Source organism: Harmonia axyridis, chromosome 6 (genome assembly GCF_914767665.1).
Source record: "Harmonia axyridis chromosome 6, icHarAxyr1.1, whole genome shotgun sequence".
Classification (NCBI taxonomy): Eukaryota; Metazoa; Arthropoda; class Insecta; order Coleoptera; family Coccinellidae; genus Harmonia; species Harmonia axyridis.
In genome coordinates, this window is record NC_059506.1 from 33,006,362 (window position 1) to 33,025,359 (window position 18,998).

Consider the following 18,998-nt stretch of genomic DNA (forward strand, 5'->3'; position numbering starts at 1 on the left):
GGAAAATGTCATCGAAAATTGGACTTCCAGATTAGACTACATCCGAGCCAGCCGTGGCGGTCATATGCCAGAAATCATATTTAAAATATAATGCCAAAAGATTATCTTGCGGATAAATAAAATTCATGTCAATCGAATAATCCATCGTTGTTTTATTGCAATTTAAAGTTCTATAGCTCTAAAAAAACACCCTTTATATTGCTAATAAATATCAACTAGAATGAACTAGATTGGCAATGATTCAACATAATATGCAGATGAAGAGTGGAATGTAATTTTTAAAGGTTAATGAAACTTGAAGTATCATATTACCACCAAGCGTAGGAATTAATGTTGTGAATCCTTTTTTTTAAATTGAGTAGGTTTAATTATATTATAAGGCACAATAAAAGCTGTTGCTTTGCGCGCATTCACCATTTTGCAGAACACTTTTCAAAGTGAACCTTATACAGGCTGTTACAGTATCAGCATTAAAGTTTTTTAGAGTAAAAATTCTTATTGAGAATTGAAGATGGATTTTTCGTGTGAATAAGAGCTCTTATGACTTTCCTTAGAAAGAGATACACTTCCAAAAATGGGACGAAAAAAATTATTTTTATTTTTCTTCTGGAATTGTATTTCGTTATCATGTTCTACTAAAACAAAAAAAAAACAAATACTTGACAGCTACCTACTAAATTTTTTCGATTCCATTCGCACACTATCTGTTCATGCACAAGGTTTCATTTTGATTCTCCAAAAACTTCTGTTAGAAAACAATAGGAGTTGCATGTTTCACTCTTTTAAAAGATCACAACAAAGATAAGAAAAAATATTCATACGTAGCATTTCCATTCGTAAAACATGCCACAAAATGCCATTCCTTAGATCCTTCAGCAATTTCAAGAAATAAATCAAATTTTTTTTGTCTTGTATTTGGAAGCATGTAATTTTTAAGGAAAGGATTAAGAACTTTTCTTTATAAGTAATGCAATCTTTGAATTTCTATAAAGATACGACTCCTAAAAACTTCGTACTTATTTGGTGACATCCTGTATTATGAGTAAAAACTAATTGAAATTAGTAAATCTCTGAAATTTTTGACTTTCCAACAAATTTCTGCTTCAAATTTGTGGTAATGCAATTCACATCACTAGTTACAGTATTATAATTGTATTTCAACTGAAAATAAGCTTCATGACCTCAATCTTCAAAAAATATACAACTTTTTGGTTAAAATTTTCAATGTGAAATGTTGGGAATACTTTTAGAAAAACACTAGAGGTAATTGTAATAAATTTATTGATCGTCACAATCAGTGATATCCTATAGTAATGAGTTATAATCGATATAAGTGAATGTAAATTCTTATCTTCATATATGTATATAACAATTATTGGCTAGTACGTTGAAAAAATAAAATAAACAATTTCGAAATATACGAACAAAATAGATAAATAGCTTTGGTTTTTTTGAATTATAAATAAAACTCCAAGACAAATGAATATCATGAACATAATTCAACAATTGAATCATGCAAAAGAACTCGTTGTCAAATAAGAGTATTTAATAGTAGCATAGCCTTCACGATAAAACTACTACATCAATGCATATATAATACAGATCTCACAAATATATTTACAAATTAGTCTCTTACAGGAAATAACTACTGGCATCTCGCGTCATGTATTTACAACTTATAGTCTTATATTACAAATTCCCAAAGAATTTCAACTTCGAGTTACTTAACAATATCTTGGATACTCCAGTTATAAGATATGTACTTTAAATCAAGTGCTTCAAAAACGGCTTACAATTAAAGAATGTGTAGAAGGAGTTTAAAGTTTTTAATATAATAGTAAATTACTTCGAATATAGTGTAGGAACTTGAAAATTAACTAAGAAATACTTAGGCGATATTTACAAATATAGTTCGTTTACATCAAAGGAATGTTCATTGGAGCAACAAATACATTTATGTTTAACCGAAATTATGTGTACACTTAATTATTGCATATTTTCTCGACAATCCTTTCTATTTCAATATGTACAATTCGTAATTGAGAGATTATGTTGTTAATTCTATGGGTTGTTCGTTGTTGTTTATAATTTCATCTCTTTCAGTTTTCATCTTTATGTCGTAATCGTCTGTTTTTAAATCAGTGTAATCTTCAGGGGGTGTACCGTCGGAATAACTTTCGGAGTCATCTTCATCTTTGCCAACAACATCAATGATGTTGTGGGAAGGTGGCGAAAATAGTCTGGTTTGATTGTAACTTTCGTTGCCTGTATAAGTGACTTTTCCCATAAAGCTACGAATTTCATCAAAGTAAGCATCTTCTCTCTCGTTCTCGTTACTGCTACCAGGTGAGTCTGCTACCACAACACCTCCACTGCCATCATCAGCCTCATGTTTCTTCAAATGCCTGTCCAAATTGGTTTGTTGTCCGAAGCACCTTTCACATAAAGGGCATTTGAAAGGCTTCTCTTTGTTGTGAATATTCCTTACATGCCTCTGTAAGTTGCTTGATATACTGAAAGACCTTTCGCAGTATCTACATTTGTAAGGTTGTTCACCAGTATGCGTCCTCAAATGTCTGGTAAGATTAGCCGATCTTGGGAACACCTTACCACAAAACTTGCAAGCGTACCTATCTTTGATCTTTCCCTGAGTCTGTTGCTGCATCACGTCATGGAAAGGTTTCACACCACCAAAATTCTGTAGACCAGGCCTGAGTAGGTCGAAGTTTCTTTGTGGTTGAAGATTATTCAAGAAAGGAAACCTATGGGGACCAAATGGAGGTGGCAACAATCTTTCGTTGGTGGGGGAAGGTGAGAAATTTGCGAAACTAGGTCTGTACATATCAAGCAGCATTGGATGAATTGGTCTCGGATAAGCCATTGGTGGTGTGGTTTGGAGTTTCTCCATCGATCTTTTCTCTTCATCTAGGCTTATCACGTCTATCTTCTCCTCGACTGGTTTAGGTGGTGTTGATACTTCACTGGCTCGCTCTGATCTTGGAGAAGGCGACAGATTGGTTTCGATTTCACACTTGGTCTTCTTCCATGTCATACTGAGATCCAGAGGTTGTTCGCCGTCTTCACTGGTAGTAGGTGTTGATCTTTTGAGTCCTCGTTCTTCACAGCCCTTGGAAAGGTCTGTAGGATAACTATTATGTTCAGGAGTACTGGAACGTAGTTCAACTTTTTCTGTTTTCACTTGAGGTGCAGGTGTTGGCTTTGCAGGTGATGGAGCCAAATGAGCTTCTTCAGCGGTTGGTGGACTGACTTTAAGGTTAGCCGAGGGCACTCTTGGAGGAGTTATCCTTTCGGAACACGGTGAATTCCTGTCGGAGCTCAAGGATCTGATCTTTTTAGGGGAAGGCAGCTCGGGCAACTCATCTGTCCTCAATTTGGGCAATTGGTTGAAGAGCAAGGGGTTGATAAATCCTGAAGGTGGTCCAGAAGAGTGGAAAATCTGATGATAGGAGGGGAAATGAGGTGGAAAGAAGGGCATATGGCAGGTTGGCCTGTATAGGGAGAAGGGGTTGTTGCTGGCCATCGAGTTTAAGGAGAGTGGCGGTGGGGCTCCAAGAGTTGATGCTGGGGTGCTTGAATCGCAGAATCGCTTGTGTTTGGAGAGGGAGGTCACTGTGGAGAATGATTGGCCACACTTGATGCACTTAATCTGCATGCGGCAGTCTGCGTGCATACGTTTGTGTCGACAGAGGTTCGAGAATTGGGTGTAGGCCTGTAACAGATAGAAAAATTTGTTAAATTTCAATTTTATTCCTAGTGGAGGTGATTATAATGTTAGGTTTATCAAATAAGTTGAAGGCACTTTCAAATTAAAGTAGTTAAGAATATGATGAAGAATTATATATGAATGATCTTTTTATTGGAAAAATGAATTAGATCAGAGTCACTAAAACCAGCATATTTTATTGCAAAACTCCGAACGAAAAGAACGAGGGCGAAAATACATATAAAACTCATACATTCTTGAAATTGACGTTATTTTAAGTCAATTCAGTTCATTTCTCATCACGTAATAAAAGATGTGAATTATTTGAGTTTTTATTGCTTCATTGTTGAAGTTAATTATTTTTATGCATCAAAATAACCTCTATCGTTCTGAAAAGTCTCATTTATGAGGATGGCAATAAAAAAAGGAATATTTCTTATGAAAACTGTCTTAGTTAGCTTAAAAATTCTCACCAAAAAAAGTGAAAAAGTAAATTTTATTAATGTGATTTTTTATTAATGTGGATTCTGATAAGGGTTAGCACACATATTCTTATGGCTCTGCGTTATAGTGGAACCTTTAGGGACGCCTTGAAGTTTGAGGGTTAAGGGCTCCCACACATGATCGTATTTAAATCACCAATTTTTTCTGATACATACCTTAAAGCAGACTTCACACTGGAACGGCTTCACGGAAGAATGGATGTGGGTATGTTGCTTCAATCCAGAAGATGTTGCAAATGTCTTCCCGCATTCAGGACAGGCGTGAGATCGAGCGCCAACGTGATGCGTCCTTATATGCCTCTGCAAATTGCTGGGATCGGTAAAAACCTGCAAGAGAAGATGGTGCCATCAGTAAAAAAGCGGCTGAGAGATGTGAGGATTCTGTTGTCGAAGTACGTGGACCATCTCCGGATGAAAAAGCCGTACGGAGATGTTTTTTGCAAGATGAGTTTAAGGAAGACGATTAGTCGGAGAGATTCGTAGAATCTGCTACTTGGGTTTTTCTCGATTGGATTCGAGGTTTTCAAGTAATGGGATTTTTGATTAACACAGCAGATATTTGAATTAAAACGATCTTTCCATGATTAAATTTAATTCTTTTGTAAGAATTCATATATGTAATGTACATTTTCAGTAGATTTCTAACCCATACAGCTGTTGAATATCATTATACCAGAATCTTTTTTTCAATTGGCCATCCTTATTGAGTAAAATCCCAATAAAATGCGTATAATTCCTCGTACACGTGCTCTAGGCATTTTAACAACTATTTTAAAACACTTGCAAAGACCGACTACAATATTTAAGTAACAAAAATTGTTTGCATGAAAAAACCTTCACGATGTTTTTCTCCAAATTCAATCATTCACTCCTTGCTATATTATCTATGTTTTACCAAAAAAGATTTAAAATTTAAACAGCTTCTTCTGGGCGTTGCAGTTCCTTTCTCAGTTAGTATATTTATACCAAACATAATCTCTATACAGGTAAATCGACTAATTTGAATTGAATATTCTCGAACCTTTCTGGATGATCATCACAAAAATTAATCAAAAGATCCTTTCTCCGACAAAATCAACACCGTCACAAAATAATTCGCTTTCATACGCTATAATGAACATGTGGTAGTTATAAATCAATGAAATGCAAGATAAACGCTGAAGAGGAATGCACTCGGAAGTGTCTTGTATATCTAAGGCATTTAAGGTAATTTCAATTTTTCACACTGTTCCATAATTCAATTAAGTGATTCACTTGATTTCACTTCGGTTATCAACTTTAATACCGTCACACTCTGCAGGTCGGTTTAGACGAGAGAATTGTAGCACTTCCTTCGCTACATCACGGTACTTCGAGTTTTCTACGGATATTCACGAGAATAACACTTTGAAATTGATGCTGAAGAATTTGTGTTTATCTTGAATAATACACGCTAATTCTGGAGGCTATTAATGCACTCGAAAGATTATACGACGATCATCATTTTATGTTGAATCCAAATGACGGAAAAAGTCATTTGTTTTTGTTGGACGATCGTAAACTTTTGAAAAAAATTTAAGAGAAATGAAGTGAATGTTGGTCAACTCTTAAAGTCAAGAAGTTTTATTTCGTACGTTATACAATTTTCTTGTTATTTGGTAATAAGGGTGTGAATTTATGAGGTTGATCTTACCTTAGGGCAGTTTTCACAATGGTATTTTCTATGTTCACCATGTACAACAGCTTTATGCTTGATGAGGCATGGTCTATGGCTGTAAGCTTTAGGGCAGTAGTCACACTTGAATTCGTTTTTTCGGTAATTGTGTTTTACTACAAGATGTTCGTCTAAGCTGGAAAAAAAAACATAAATTAGAATAATCTATGGATAATTGTGGAGAATTTCATAGAAGCTGTAAGTAAGAGGTTTTGAGAGCTTGTTTATTCGAAGCGGAATTCTATGGCTCTGAGAACACAATCTCTGAACTCAATTTTAACCTAGTCAATAGGAAATTTTGCATCAAGTATATACAGGGTGATTCACCGCGATGACCTATTAAACGTTTATGGAGAATTAATCATAATTGTGTGCTGAAAATTTGCTTGTTGAGGTTTGAAACAATGATCTTTCTTCTCAGATCTCTACAACTTCTGGTTATCTCGGAAAAATACTACTACTTCCTTATATCAAATGACACCCCAGTATATTATTGCATCATTAGATAGGTTTTTTATGACAATTTCAGTAATATGCCATACCTTGGGTAAAAACTCAATGGTTTAGGAGTTGTTGGGATTCTTATGAAAAAAAAATGGTGGCGACGGGGACTCATATTTTTTTGAATATTAAAAAAAATTTTTTCGAGAAAACCTTTTTCATTTTAGGTTCTGCAAATACATAGTATTATAAGAATGTTTACCGTAAGGATCAAGAATGTACAGGATATTTATAATAAGATCATGAACTTGGACGACTCAAGCTCATCAAAACTCAAGATTTTCAAATTGGAACCTGAATTTTTAATATTTCAGTCGATTCAACGTACAAAAATAGTGGGAGTTAATGAAGCAAAACCTATACCTAAAATGAATACTTCAAGAGTTATCGAGGAAGAACTGTAAATGAGGAAAAATCGCAATTTTTAACTGCGAGGGAAACCACAAAAAGATACTGAATTCGATGTTGGGATGACTTAATTTTACACACAGCTTACTGACTGAAATTTTATGAAGATTAAGAGGAAATTTAGCAGGTATTACAAAAATACAAGAAACCAAGAAGTGTACAACTAATTGAAAAAAATGAGTTTTTACTGGTTGGGCCCGTAACCTACTGACTGAAGTGATAATAATAAACTTCTGCGTAATTTTGTAACGTCTATAAAATGTGGTGCAACTTCTATCTGCAACCAATGATTGGATATTTTGATATCGTCATTCTGGAGGTCACAAATAACAACCAAACTTCAGATTAACCTCGTTTTCCCATCAAAACTTCCACATATTAGATCCCCTCCAAACTTGGAAGTGGCTCACGTCATCTTCACTCCAAGGAAGCCCCAAAGCCACCTACAATCATTTTTATTGTACCGTGTCACGCGAATATTGTCATTTTCCTGTAATTGTAGAGATGGGGAAAAAGACGATGTGACTGGAAAATTTTGATTGATCGTCATCTTCGTTCACATTTAATCTGGGCAATTAATGAATTATGCATGGCTAAAGCACTTCACGCCACGTACTTCTGAATTATATTAAAGATAACACCTGGCGGTTCTCAAGGAGGTAATGGAGAATATGTGTACGCCCGTGTTTTAATATGTTTTGATGCCTTCACGTACCAGCGTTGGTGTTATTAATCTAGTATTTGGGTCATATCGAATTTCTAATGGGATGGTGGTTTTTACTGCTGGGAGTTGGCTCTACAGTTTCTTCATTAGTTTGACTCGTGAATGGAGATTTCGAAGAATACGTCAATTTGTGATTCTGGGAGATCCAATTCTGATACAGTAGTCAGCACCTACCCCTTCAATGAGAAGCGATCATTCTCTGAACAGATAACTATATCACTTCTTCGCAAATGACTCAAATTTTGAAATTTTATGTCGAAAATGGTCCCAAATTCGTTGGCATAACAGGCCAATTGAAAAGTCCCTGGTCTACCATAGTAAAACACCTTTTTTTTTTGCAAAATTCGATTTTATTAATTATTCAACATAGTTGCCTTCGAGAGCGATACAGCGATTATAGCGATCTTCCAACTCTTCGATACCATTTTTGTATTAAGATTTGTCTTCTTCCTCAAAATAGGCTTCAGTTTCGGCGAATACTTCTTCATTAGCGCTGAATTTCCTTACAGCGAGCATTCTTTCGAGGTCTGAGAACAAGAATAAGTCGCTAGGGGACAGATCTGGTAAATACGGTGGATTCAGAAGCAATTCGAAGCCGAATTCATGCAATTTTGCCATTGTTTTCATTGATTTGTGAAACGGCTCATTGTCTTGATGAAACAGCATTGTTTTTTCTTCAAATGGGGTCGTTTTTTAACGATCCAATGACGCTATCTGGCCTTTTGGAAGTAATCAATCAATATTATACCTTGCGCATCCCAGAATACTGATGCCATAACCTTGCCAACTGACTGTTGTGTTTTTCTTCGCTTTGGATTCGGTTCATCGTGTGCAGTCTACTCAGCTGACTGTCGATTGGACTCCGGAGTGGAATGATGGAGCCATGTTTCATCCATTGTCACATATCGATGCGAAAATTCAGGTTAAATGCACTTAAACAGCTTCAAACACTCCTCAGAATCATTAACACGTTGTTGCTTTTGCTCCATTCTGAGCACGCCCGGCACCCATTTTGCACACAGCTTTCTCATATACAAATATTCGTGAATGATACACGTTCAGATGATATCTTCACAAAATTATTTTATGAACTTGTTTGATTTTTTCGGCGGTTACAGCCTCTTTTGGACGTCCACTGCGTTCGCCATTTTCGGTGCTGTTTTCACTACGTTTAAACTAAGCATACCGATCAATGGTGGTTGATTTTCCTGGTGCAGACCCTTCATCATGCCAAGATTTTGCTTCAACTGTATTTTTTCTCTTCAACAAGCAATATTTTATGAGCACCCGAAATTCTTTTTTTCCATCTTTTTTCAAATAACAAAAGCAGCTACACTCATAACGCAATATCTCACTAACTAATGGTCCGACTGATGTCAAATTTTGACACGTATCGTTTGAAGGTTGATACTAAATAAAAATCATATGGATTTAATACTAGCATCGCCATCTGCACAACAGATCGGGGACTTTCCAATTGGCCTATTATATAATACACTCAGGTGGACGCAATTGGCATATCAATTAAGTGGCAATCATGATTTCTTTACTCAAATTCTATGTTTTCCTCATTTTTTGACAGATGGGTCGAGTGATACATCATTTTAAAGCACTGTTGTTCCCCTATTATTATTTCTTTAGAAATTGGGAAATTCGAATTTTGTTCTACAAAAATCCAAAAATTCGCTGTCAAAGTAAGTTATTGACGTGTTCTTCGAAATTTTTCACCACGCTGACATCATGGTGGTCTAATTTCAGTCGCAACGCCCTGTAATCATCATGAATCCATTCGAGCTCCTTAACGATTACAAAACAACAACGAAAGCGTTCCCCTGATTTATCACCAATCGATTAAAAACTTTCGCCGTCGACCAAAAACGTTGCGACCAATTTAAAATCGCGTAACCGAATCAGATAAACTCAACCTATCAATTTGTTCTTCACCCTCTTGCCCAGATGAGCGATCCGCCAAAATGCCATCATATACATATCGATGATAAAGCGAAGCAACCATCAATTAACCTTTCTTCGTTCGTGATGTGTTCATCCACAAGGGAAGTGACCAACAGCCGGACTATCTGCTATATTCATCGCTCAATAAATATAGTTAGGCTATCATTCGCTTTCATCTTTCGAAAAAACAATATGTGTACATATGCGTGACTGTGGATAGCGCTCTGCCCAATTTATTATTGATATTACGATTGCAATGGAATACCCGTTTAATTTGGTTGTTCGAATTGATGACGTTTAGATTGAGATAATCCTTATCTGGTTATCGGTCGAGTGATCCGAGAATGGCCCAAATTGTATTTTGCAGCTTAATTTATTGCGTCGATTTGTTACATGATTTGGTTATTTCTTTTCAACATTTTTGTTTTTTTTTTTTTAGGTTGTAGCTCGTGGAAATTTTGGAGGTGTTATTTACAGAACATGTGCATTTTTTGTGCTTGTTTTTAACTTCGATATTCGAATTTTACATAGCAGTTACGAACTAGAAAAAAATGACAAAATTCACCAATCTTTCCATATTTTCCTTTTTTAATCAATATTTTCTTTATTTGGTGACACATGTAACTTACTCGAATACATATACTCACAACTAATAACGAATTTGAATTTGTTTCGATCGAATTCTAATTTTTTTTGCCTTCTAATCACCTCAAAAGGTTGCTTTGACAACGTTGTTTGAGTTTGAGAAAGACAAAAAAGTCAAACGAAATATAAGTAAAGTTTTTGGCCAAAAATACTCAACAGAGGGACAAAAACTTCAGTTTTCTTCTCACAAATTAATTCTTCTTCAATGATTTTTAAGATTTCATCGGATTTCTCCTGATTTTATATTCGAAAATTATTCTGCACTAACAGAATAATTTTTGATGTTTGCTTAAAAAATGTTCATACTGATTAACATTCTTTTATGCAGACATCATGGAACTAATCCTGATATTTGATGGAAAAAAGCTTGCAATATTTAAGAGGAAACACCACGCAGTGGTTGCTAAAAGCTTTTAGAGTTAATTATTCCTATAGATCATCGATTTTTATGGGGATTTCACATAATTTCCGTAAACAATAATTTAGTTACAAGGAAGTAGATATTTTCAATTTGCAAATGAAAAAAGGAAAAAAATTGATCATTTTTCGTTTTTCGCAAAAAATTGATGATATGTCTTTTGTACAAAGCACTGATATATTTTTATAATATTCGTGAAAAAATCTTACCAAAACTAATTACAAAAGAAGTTAAATTATTATTTCGTGAGAGTCATCGTACATTGCTGCCCTCTACTTAATTGCTTCAAAAAAAGGAAAAAGATGAAGTGAATGTACATCTTCGTATACCGTACAAAGTTTGATATCACAGAATCGCCAGATGGGAAATGAATGGGTACCAAACTTTGACTGATACTCGAAAAACCATGAGGTGGTAATCCCTCTTAAGGAATACAAGACGTCCTCGAATCAAAAAATGAAAATTGCTAAAATTGTACACCTGGTAAGAGTTCAAATGATTTTCTTCACGAAGAAAAAACTAATTGCAAAAAAAACCAAATTTGAAGTGAACTAATATCATACAAAAATAAATATAAGATTCGAAACTTACTTATCAACTTCGGTGAAAGGTTGCTCACATACACAGCACCTCACTTCAGACTCATCTTCGTCATCTTCTTCGCGATCATCAACAGTACCACTATGTTGCGAAGCTGTAACAAAAACACCAATTCAATAAAATTACTCCACCACAAGAAAAAATAAAACACCCACTAAAAACCCTATCAAAAAACCTCACCGTCAACAAAAAATTAAACCGAATCCAAAAACACCTCTCAAGGAGCAAAAAAAAACGTACGAGCCGACACTTCAACAATCCACAGGTTACTCGATAAAAAGACCCCGTTGTAATCAAATAAACAAGTCACTGCTACTCCCATATTGTTCTTCACCTGCCACCCTATTGGAGACACATAGTCTAATTTTAGTCCCGTCTTTGTCTAACTCGTATAGCGAGGATTGAGGTAGGACAAAGATAGACTGGGGGTGGAACATCCGCCACCACCGATGACATGATTTTGCTGAACCCCATTCGTGGTCGTCGAGTGGAATAAATGAGACAGGGGTGGAATTGGGAGAATCGTTTGACCGCTTGACCGCAAGGAGATGATACTATTTGAATTTTGTCGATTGGAGGGTTGCAATATTTTAGGCAATATTGCATTACGATATTTTTGCTTTTTGAATTTGGTATAAATTTTATTCAGGGGAGAAATCAGTTGTTCAAATAGTTCATCTCCATCTTTGTTGAACAATAATTATAGTTTGAAAATAGTAACATCGTTTTCGAAAAGGTGTTGAATACGAATATTATATGGATATCTCCAATGTTACTGGGTAGTGAAATTACGTCATCGATGACGTTGCAAAAGTTGTGTCCATCTAACATCTTAGTGATAATAAGTTTTATAATTTTTATTTATTAGTTTATCACTTCAATTTACATTGATTATTTTTTCACCGCGATGTGTTTCGACATGTTTCTGCTATTAACATTAATTTTTGGAATGAATCTCTGGTTCTATTCCTGGAACCTGATCCAGTGACGTCACTTCGTGTAAAAATCCTGGAACATATAATATTTGAATCCGAATTGAGATATTCGAGTGAAGCTACATTTGGTGTTGAATGAAAAATGGAAAAAAAATTGTTTCGTGTATTGACAATGCTCCTTGTTATCAATCTATGGTTAAATTGAATGATTGGCGCTTTAAATTGTTGAACACTCAGCTTATTCTCTCCACATCTGGCTGCCAGTGATCACTGGCTCTTTGTAGACCTCAAAAGAATGCTCCAGAGATAGAAATTTGGTTCTAATGAAAATGTGATTGCCGAGATTAAAGCCTATTTTGAAAGTAGGCACTAATCTTTCTCCAGAAAACGTATTGAAAAATAAGAAAAGCGTGGAAGTACGATAATCAATCTTGAGGGTGGCTATGTTGACGAATATAGTCGAATTTTGAAAAAAAAAAAGTGTTTTTACTGGTTAGACTTGGTTGTAACAAAGTTTTTTTTCGAGGTATATAACTTCAAGTTGGCATTACTGTTCGGGATGGCGACCGATTCAACAGCTGTCAAGTGATTTATTCTCTGTTTGGTTTGGCAATTCATCATGAATAGACTCACGCCTAAACAACGCTTGCAAATAGTGCAATTTTATTTCGAAAATGATGGTTCTGTGCGGAATACGTATCGCGCACTACGTCCATTTTATTTTGTTTAGCGATGAAGCGCACTTCTGGTTGAATGGCTACGTCAACAAACAAAACTGCCGCATTTGGAGTGAAGCTAATCCTCAAGTGTATGTCGAAACACCGTTACATCCAGAAAACTGACTGTTTGGTGCGCTTTGTGCTGGTGGAATCATTGGTCCATACTTCTTCAAAATCGATGATGGCCAGAACGTTACAGTCAATGGTGATCGGTATAGAGCCATGATTACTAATTTTTTCATTCCTGAATTGAATAACCATGATGTCCAGGAGCTGTGGTTCCAACAAGACGGCGCAACATGTCACACAGCTCGTGCCACTATCGATTTATTGAAAGACACGTTTGGTGACTGCCTAATTTTACGTTTTGGTCCTGTGAATTGGCCTCCAATATCTTGTGATTTAACACCGCTAGACTACTTTCTGTGCGGCTATGTAAAGTCATTGGTCTATGCGGATAAGCCACAAACCCTTGACCATTAGGAAGACAACATTCGCCGTGTTATTGCCGATATACGGCCACAAATGTGGGAAAAAGTCATCGAAAATTGGACGTCCAGATTGGACTACATCCGAACCAGCCGTGGCGGTCATATGCCAGAAATCATATTTAAAATGTAATGCCACAAGATTATCTTGCGGATAAATAAAATTCATGTCAATCGAATAATCCATCGTTGCTTTATCGCTATTAAAAGTTCTATAGCTCTAAAAGAAACACCCTTTACTTATTGTATGAAGTATATTCATGAAAATGTTTTCATTTTGGTCATACGCTTTTTTTTCACGTTTCGAGAGACTTGCATTGAAGAGGAAATAATAAAGCATAGTGTAAAATTTGCTGTTGATTGTTTGTTATTCGATTTCAACAAGCAAACTGCTTTCTAATTTTTTCTGAATAAAGACCTTTATTATTATTATTATTATTATTATTATCAGCAAAATGTTTCTTTCAATTCTGTAGGTTTGTCATTGGAAACCATTTGTAGAATCGAAAGGAGTTGTTTGATTGATTTCTTCGTGTTTTTTCTCTTCTAATATTTATCCAGATTTCCTTTTTTATTTTTTTAAACACAATTCGATATATTCCCTAATGTGTTTCTACGGTGTTCTCTCTGTAACACCAATTAGAATACATCAGATAACGCAAGATCATACCATTTGGCCTTAATACTCAACCGCCTTCAACTAAAGAGACCCTACGAAATTCCAGTTCTCATAGAATTCAAATGAACCACCACACCATAGAGAACCATAAGGCACCGACCGTTTCACCCATTAAACATTCTTCTCCGCTGTCTTCCTCGCAAAATCCAACCACATGTTCGTTCTTCCCACCAAAACAACACCCAGTTGGAGTATCTTCCACGCTTGGAAGACCAGGACACCCTGAACAGGTGTATGGCTGGAACTGTTCTTGCGACACGAGACGGTAAGGTACCATCTACCACGCATCCGTGGCCACGAACCATAGAGCACGCCAACCGACCACGGTTCGAGCAGCAAAGAACGTTATTATTGAATTAAGTGTGGGAATTCATTATTGAATTTATTAAGTTTGGGTATTGTTATCGTGTCGGGTGTGGAGAGCTTTTGGTTTTTGTTAATTGAGTGGTAAAACTAATTGTGTGGGTCTGTTTTTTTGATATGGGATGATTGATTCATGGTTTCATCGGGTGTGTTCGAAGATAACTCAATCGGTAGGAGGGATTCACGGCTTGACTTGGTATTCAAGCTACTTGACTTGGGCTTGACTTGAAATCAACTCAAGTTTAAGTCAAGTATTAGTTTTTCAATGTCAAGTGCTTGACTTGACATTGAAAAGCTACTCCTTGACTTGATTTGAAGTCAAGCCTGTTTTCCTAACCGATCAAATTTTGAGGCGGAAATGGTCTCAAACGAAGAGGTTTGACTAAGTTATGACGAAAAAGTCCACAAATTCGATTCTGTTCGTCCGTCCGGCCTTATATACGATAATTTTATATTGGAAGGACCTAGAAACTTGAAATTTTCAAGTAAGGTCCGAATCTTGATTACCGCTGTTGAGTTCGTTAATGAGCAAAATCTGACTTGAAGTTTTTGTAGTTGAAAATGAAATTTCGGGTGTGAATTGTCCAACTGTTCGTTAAACAATGAAAAACGTTTTGCACATGAATATAGATTGCTTGACTTAGATTTCTACTAGATCCAAATAATCTTCTTACAATTGACACATCTTCATTAATAAGTGGAAAGTATTTTAAACAGAGACAAATAATTTCACCATTTTCAAATTATTAATGATAGTACATGTACTGAAAATAACCAATTCAGCAGAAAACGTTATAATTTCATGTAAACGATTAAGGAAACGTGTACGTTAAGGTCGTTCAGACGGAAAATTCAAACTCGATTACAGAGCTATCGGTGACAAATTCGTGAAAAATTGTTAGTATTGTTGTATTTTTCAACATAGGACACGAATTTGCAATAAAAACCAGTTTTTCCCATTCAAAATTGAAAGATGACTCCTCTAGCCTCCCCCAAGAGGGAATTAAATGGAAGAAGTTCTGGCATATGTAGTGGATCACTTCAACCATCAAACTTCTATTCGAAACATTTTTCCGTAAGATGTATACTAATGGTTTGTTAGAAACATAGAGTGATAAACAAAGATAGAGGGAGTATACGCAATTTTTACATGTCCCCAACATGGTTAGATTACGTTGTCAGATTGTGATATATTTTCAAATCCACAATTTTACTATATCGTTATGAATGTATATTATATTGAATGAATATTTATTTGAGTGATTCCCGATTAAATATGCAAATTTGAATATTTGGAATCCGATATTTTTCCTAATTGTCGAATTTATAATAAGCAGAATATTTATTGTTTTCAGTAATTACCTGCTGAAATCCAAGGTTTGGCAACTTTTGCTCCCCTAGTGTCATCGGTTGTTTCACGTCGTTTGGCGCGCTTGAAGTTTGTTTTCTGAATTTCTGATATATTTAGGTATTTATTCCAATATATTTTGAGTTGATATGAAACGTCGATTCACTATGGGACATAAGAAGTGCGTTCTTTGTGGAAAAACTCGCGAATTGAGTGAAATATCGTATCACTGATATGTTTTCATTTCCGCGCGCTTCATGTCAAATTTGATAGTTTATGTTGGGGACAAAATTCGCTTACTGAAAATGACATATGCTCCCTCTGCCTATGTTTATTACTATGAGTTTCTTTATTCAACAAAAATCTTCGATATAGAAGTAAAATTCTCCACAAAAGTATTCCATCCGACAAAACTGAAGGAAATCGAAGAACGCAATATTTCCAAACTAGTTTTTCCATTCGTTCCATCTCAAAGGCAAAGTGTGAATTCGTTACGCAAAAACTCTCCGACTTTACGCAGCCCCCCCACTAGACGTTCATCTGTTTCCTGTGGCGGGAAACGATAAAAAGTAGTCTCCAATCGAGATAGCCGTGATAGCTGGTGCCATATGGCGTTCTTTTGTTTTAGTCGAAATTGTTCCTGTTAACCCCGACGACGACGGTTTGCCGACGTCGATGATGAATATTCAAAAATTAGGGGTTGGTCGCTACCCTGACACGGGGGGACAGATGTTTAAATGGGGTTAATACATAATTCACCTGACTTTTGACGCGCAACGAACTGATTTTTTAGACCTGATTATTAACGCCAAATTCCCTTCGAATTCTGGTTTTCTGTCAATCAACGACTAGCACCACCTTTTGGTTGATTATTCCTAATAATGATCCTTTAAAAATTTTATCATTCAACTGCATTATGTAGGGATTCACGGTTTGACTTGATATTCAAGCTACTCAAGTTCAAGCCAAGTAGCTTCAGCTTGACTTGAAATCAACTCAAGTTCAAGTCAAGTAGTAGTTAAGTCATGTTACTTAATAAATAAATACTTGACTTAACATTGAAAAACTACTAAATGAGTTGATTTCAAGTCAAGCTCAAGCTACTTAGCTTGATCTTGAGTCAGGTAGCTTGAATTTGAATTCAAGCAGTGAATCCCTAGCATTATGTCTCTTGTATATGGTATAAAAATTGAATGTTGGTATGTTTGTCCTTTGTGCTTTACTGCATCTTTCGTAAAATTGGCATGGAATTTTGATAAGTTGCTGCTTACACTCCCGAAAAGGTTTCTAGCATTCAACGGTGACAGAATAAGAAATTTGTGGAAACTCAAACCTATACATTCATCATTTCGGCACTCTTTGCTTTTTGTATAGATTATATTAGGATACTTGGACATTTTCAACAAAAATTTTGATGATATTTTCGAGGCTGCCAACTCTCTTTGAGACAAAATACGTACTTGAAACCTCAACATGTTTTAGATCATAGCTCGATCTTGATAAAACGTATTTGTTTGATGGGGCTGTGACCAATATTTCAGGAGATATAACGATTATTGTGCAGAGATTCCAGAAAATTTCCATGAACTGTTAGGTCTACGAACATTTGTTAACCAGTGTTACAATAAATGAGCCCCAATTAGACGAATTTCACCCTCATTAAAAAATTTTTATTTCGAAAAATTTGATGAATAACAGAAGAGATCCTAAACGACCCTGAGATCTGACAAAAACTTTAGTTTACGAGAAGATAGTCGAGATAAGTAAGAGCTTTACGAGAAGTACGTTGGGTCTACTACAAGAAACTAGAATATATCTAGTATATCTTTCAATCGATTCTTATTCTAGTATATTATAGAATCTACTTAATAAGAGTCTACCAGAACCAGAAGAAAAATGAATCTACTAGAAGAATATAGATCTATTAGGAGAAATTAAAGATCTACTAGAAAAGAAGGGGTCTATCAGAATCAGCAAGAAGAAAGATGAATCTACTAGAAGAAACTACATGGATCTATGAGAAGAAATGTGGGGTCTACAAGAAGAAACTAAGATCTACAAAAGGAAGAGAGAGATCTACTTATAGAAAGTTCGGTCTACGAGACTGAAAATGAATCTTTCTTTTCTCCGATGCATTAACTACAAAAAAATATAAATTTTGATTCAATTTCCTCCAGTTCCATTCTGCTGATCTAACAGCATCACCCCTACCTCACATCTGACCTAAACGTAGCTTCACCCGCTGCGTCAACGCCATAAAAATGTCCCAAATTTAACGCATACGCCTCTTACACATGTAATATAGACATATACAGGACCATTAACAACAAAGGGATAAATATGTCATCCAACCGTCCCTCGACTACAATAGGTGACGATGTCAAACACAAAAAGTCGCCATCGCATAATAAAAATATACCCCCGCAAGAATAAATCCGATTAATTCCAGCTGTGCATTTTGCAAACATTTTAAACTGATATCCCAACCCTTAAAAAATAGTGAACGCTCGCCCCCTATATGTATATGCGTGTCCTTTGGAATAGGGGTTGAAGCAGCCCTTTTTTTTAGCTGCGACAAGGCTTATTCCGACCCATTTGAGATTGAGAGATGTCACCTCAAGATAAGGAAGTCGGTATGAAGGATTTATTTCGAATGGTTGAGTCCTGGATGTTGATCGGGATTTGGTTTTTCGATATGATTGTTTGAGTGGAGTAGATGCAATTGAAGGGATGGTTTTGAAATTGAATCGGTAATGCAACCCTTCATTGCTTTTGCTGCTATGATATATGCAAAGTACGATTAGAACCCCTAAGAAATATTTCATTTACTATTTTTTTTTATTTTTTTCTTGTCCGATTATTTTAAATCGAAAATTTATAGTAAGTTGTGAACTATCGACAAAAATGCTCAGACAAAATAACGACAAGTTCTATTAGAAGACTGAGCAACATTTTTCAAATGAGATACTGAAAATGTTTTTCCATATTCTACTGAAAGTAGGGATTCATTAAGGCAAGTAGATTGACATTTTAACCAACTACTCGACTTGAAAATCAAGCTCGTGAAGAATTACATATTTGAGCTTGACTCGACATGATTTTAGATATTTATTGCTTGACTTGATCTCAAGCTACGTGATATTACTTGAGCTTGATATGCACGCGTCGCCCGGTATATATTTCTGCAGTCTCGTGCGCGCTTATTCTAAATAAGAGGATTCCTCGAGCGCCGAGAGACTGAAGCATTCGTCAGAGTGACTTTATTAGTAGTTTTCTCACATTTCTATGAAATGTATT

At 35.6% G+C, this 18,998-nt stretch overlaps 1 protein-coding gene across 4 annotated transcripts in view; it reads right to left on the reverse strand.

The window, feature by feature from the left end:
* Positions 1 to 1,264: 1,264 nt before the first annotated feature.
* LOC123682261 (transcription factor hamlet-like) overlaps positions 1,265 to 18,998 on the reverse strand; it is a 131,582-nt gene continuing 113,848 nt past the window's right edge. For all 4 annotated transcript variants that reach the window (XM_045620796.1, XM_045620797.1, XM_045620798.1 and 1 more), the window contains exons 5-8: positions 11,161 to 11,263; positions 5,900 to 6,056; positions 4,384 to 4,554; positions 1,265 to 3,730 (exon numbers count right to left, since the gene is read on the reverse strand). In XM_045620796.1, the coding sequence (XP_045476752.1) occupies positions 2,048 to 3,730; positions 4,384 to 4,554; positions 5,900 to 6,056; positions 11,161 to 11,263 (2,114 nt within the window). In that variant the 3' untranslated portion in view covers positions 1,265 to 2,047. The remainder of the gene's footprint in view (positions 3,731 to 4,383; positions 4,555 to 5,899; positions 6,057 to 11,160; positions 11,264 to 18,998) is intronic.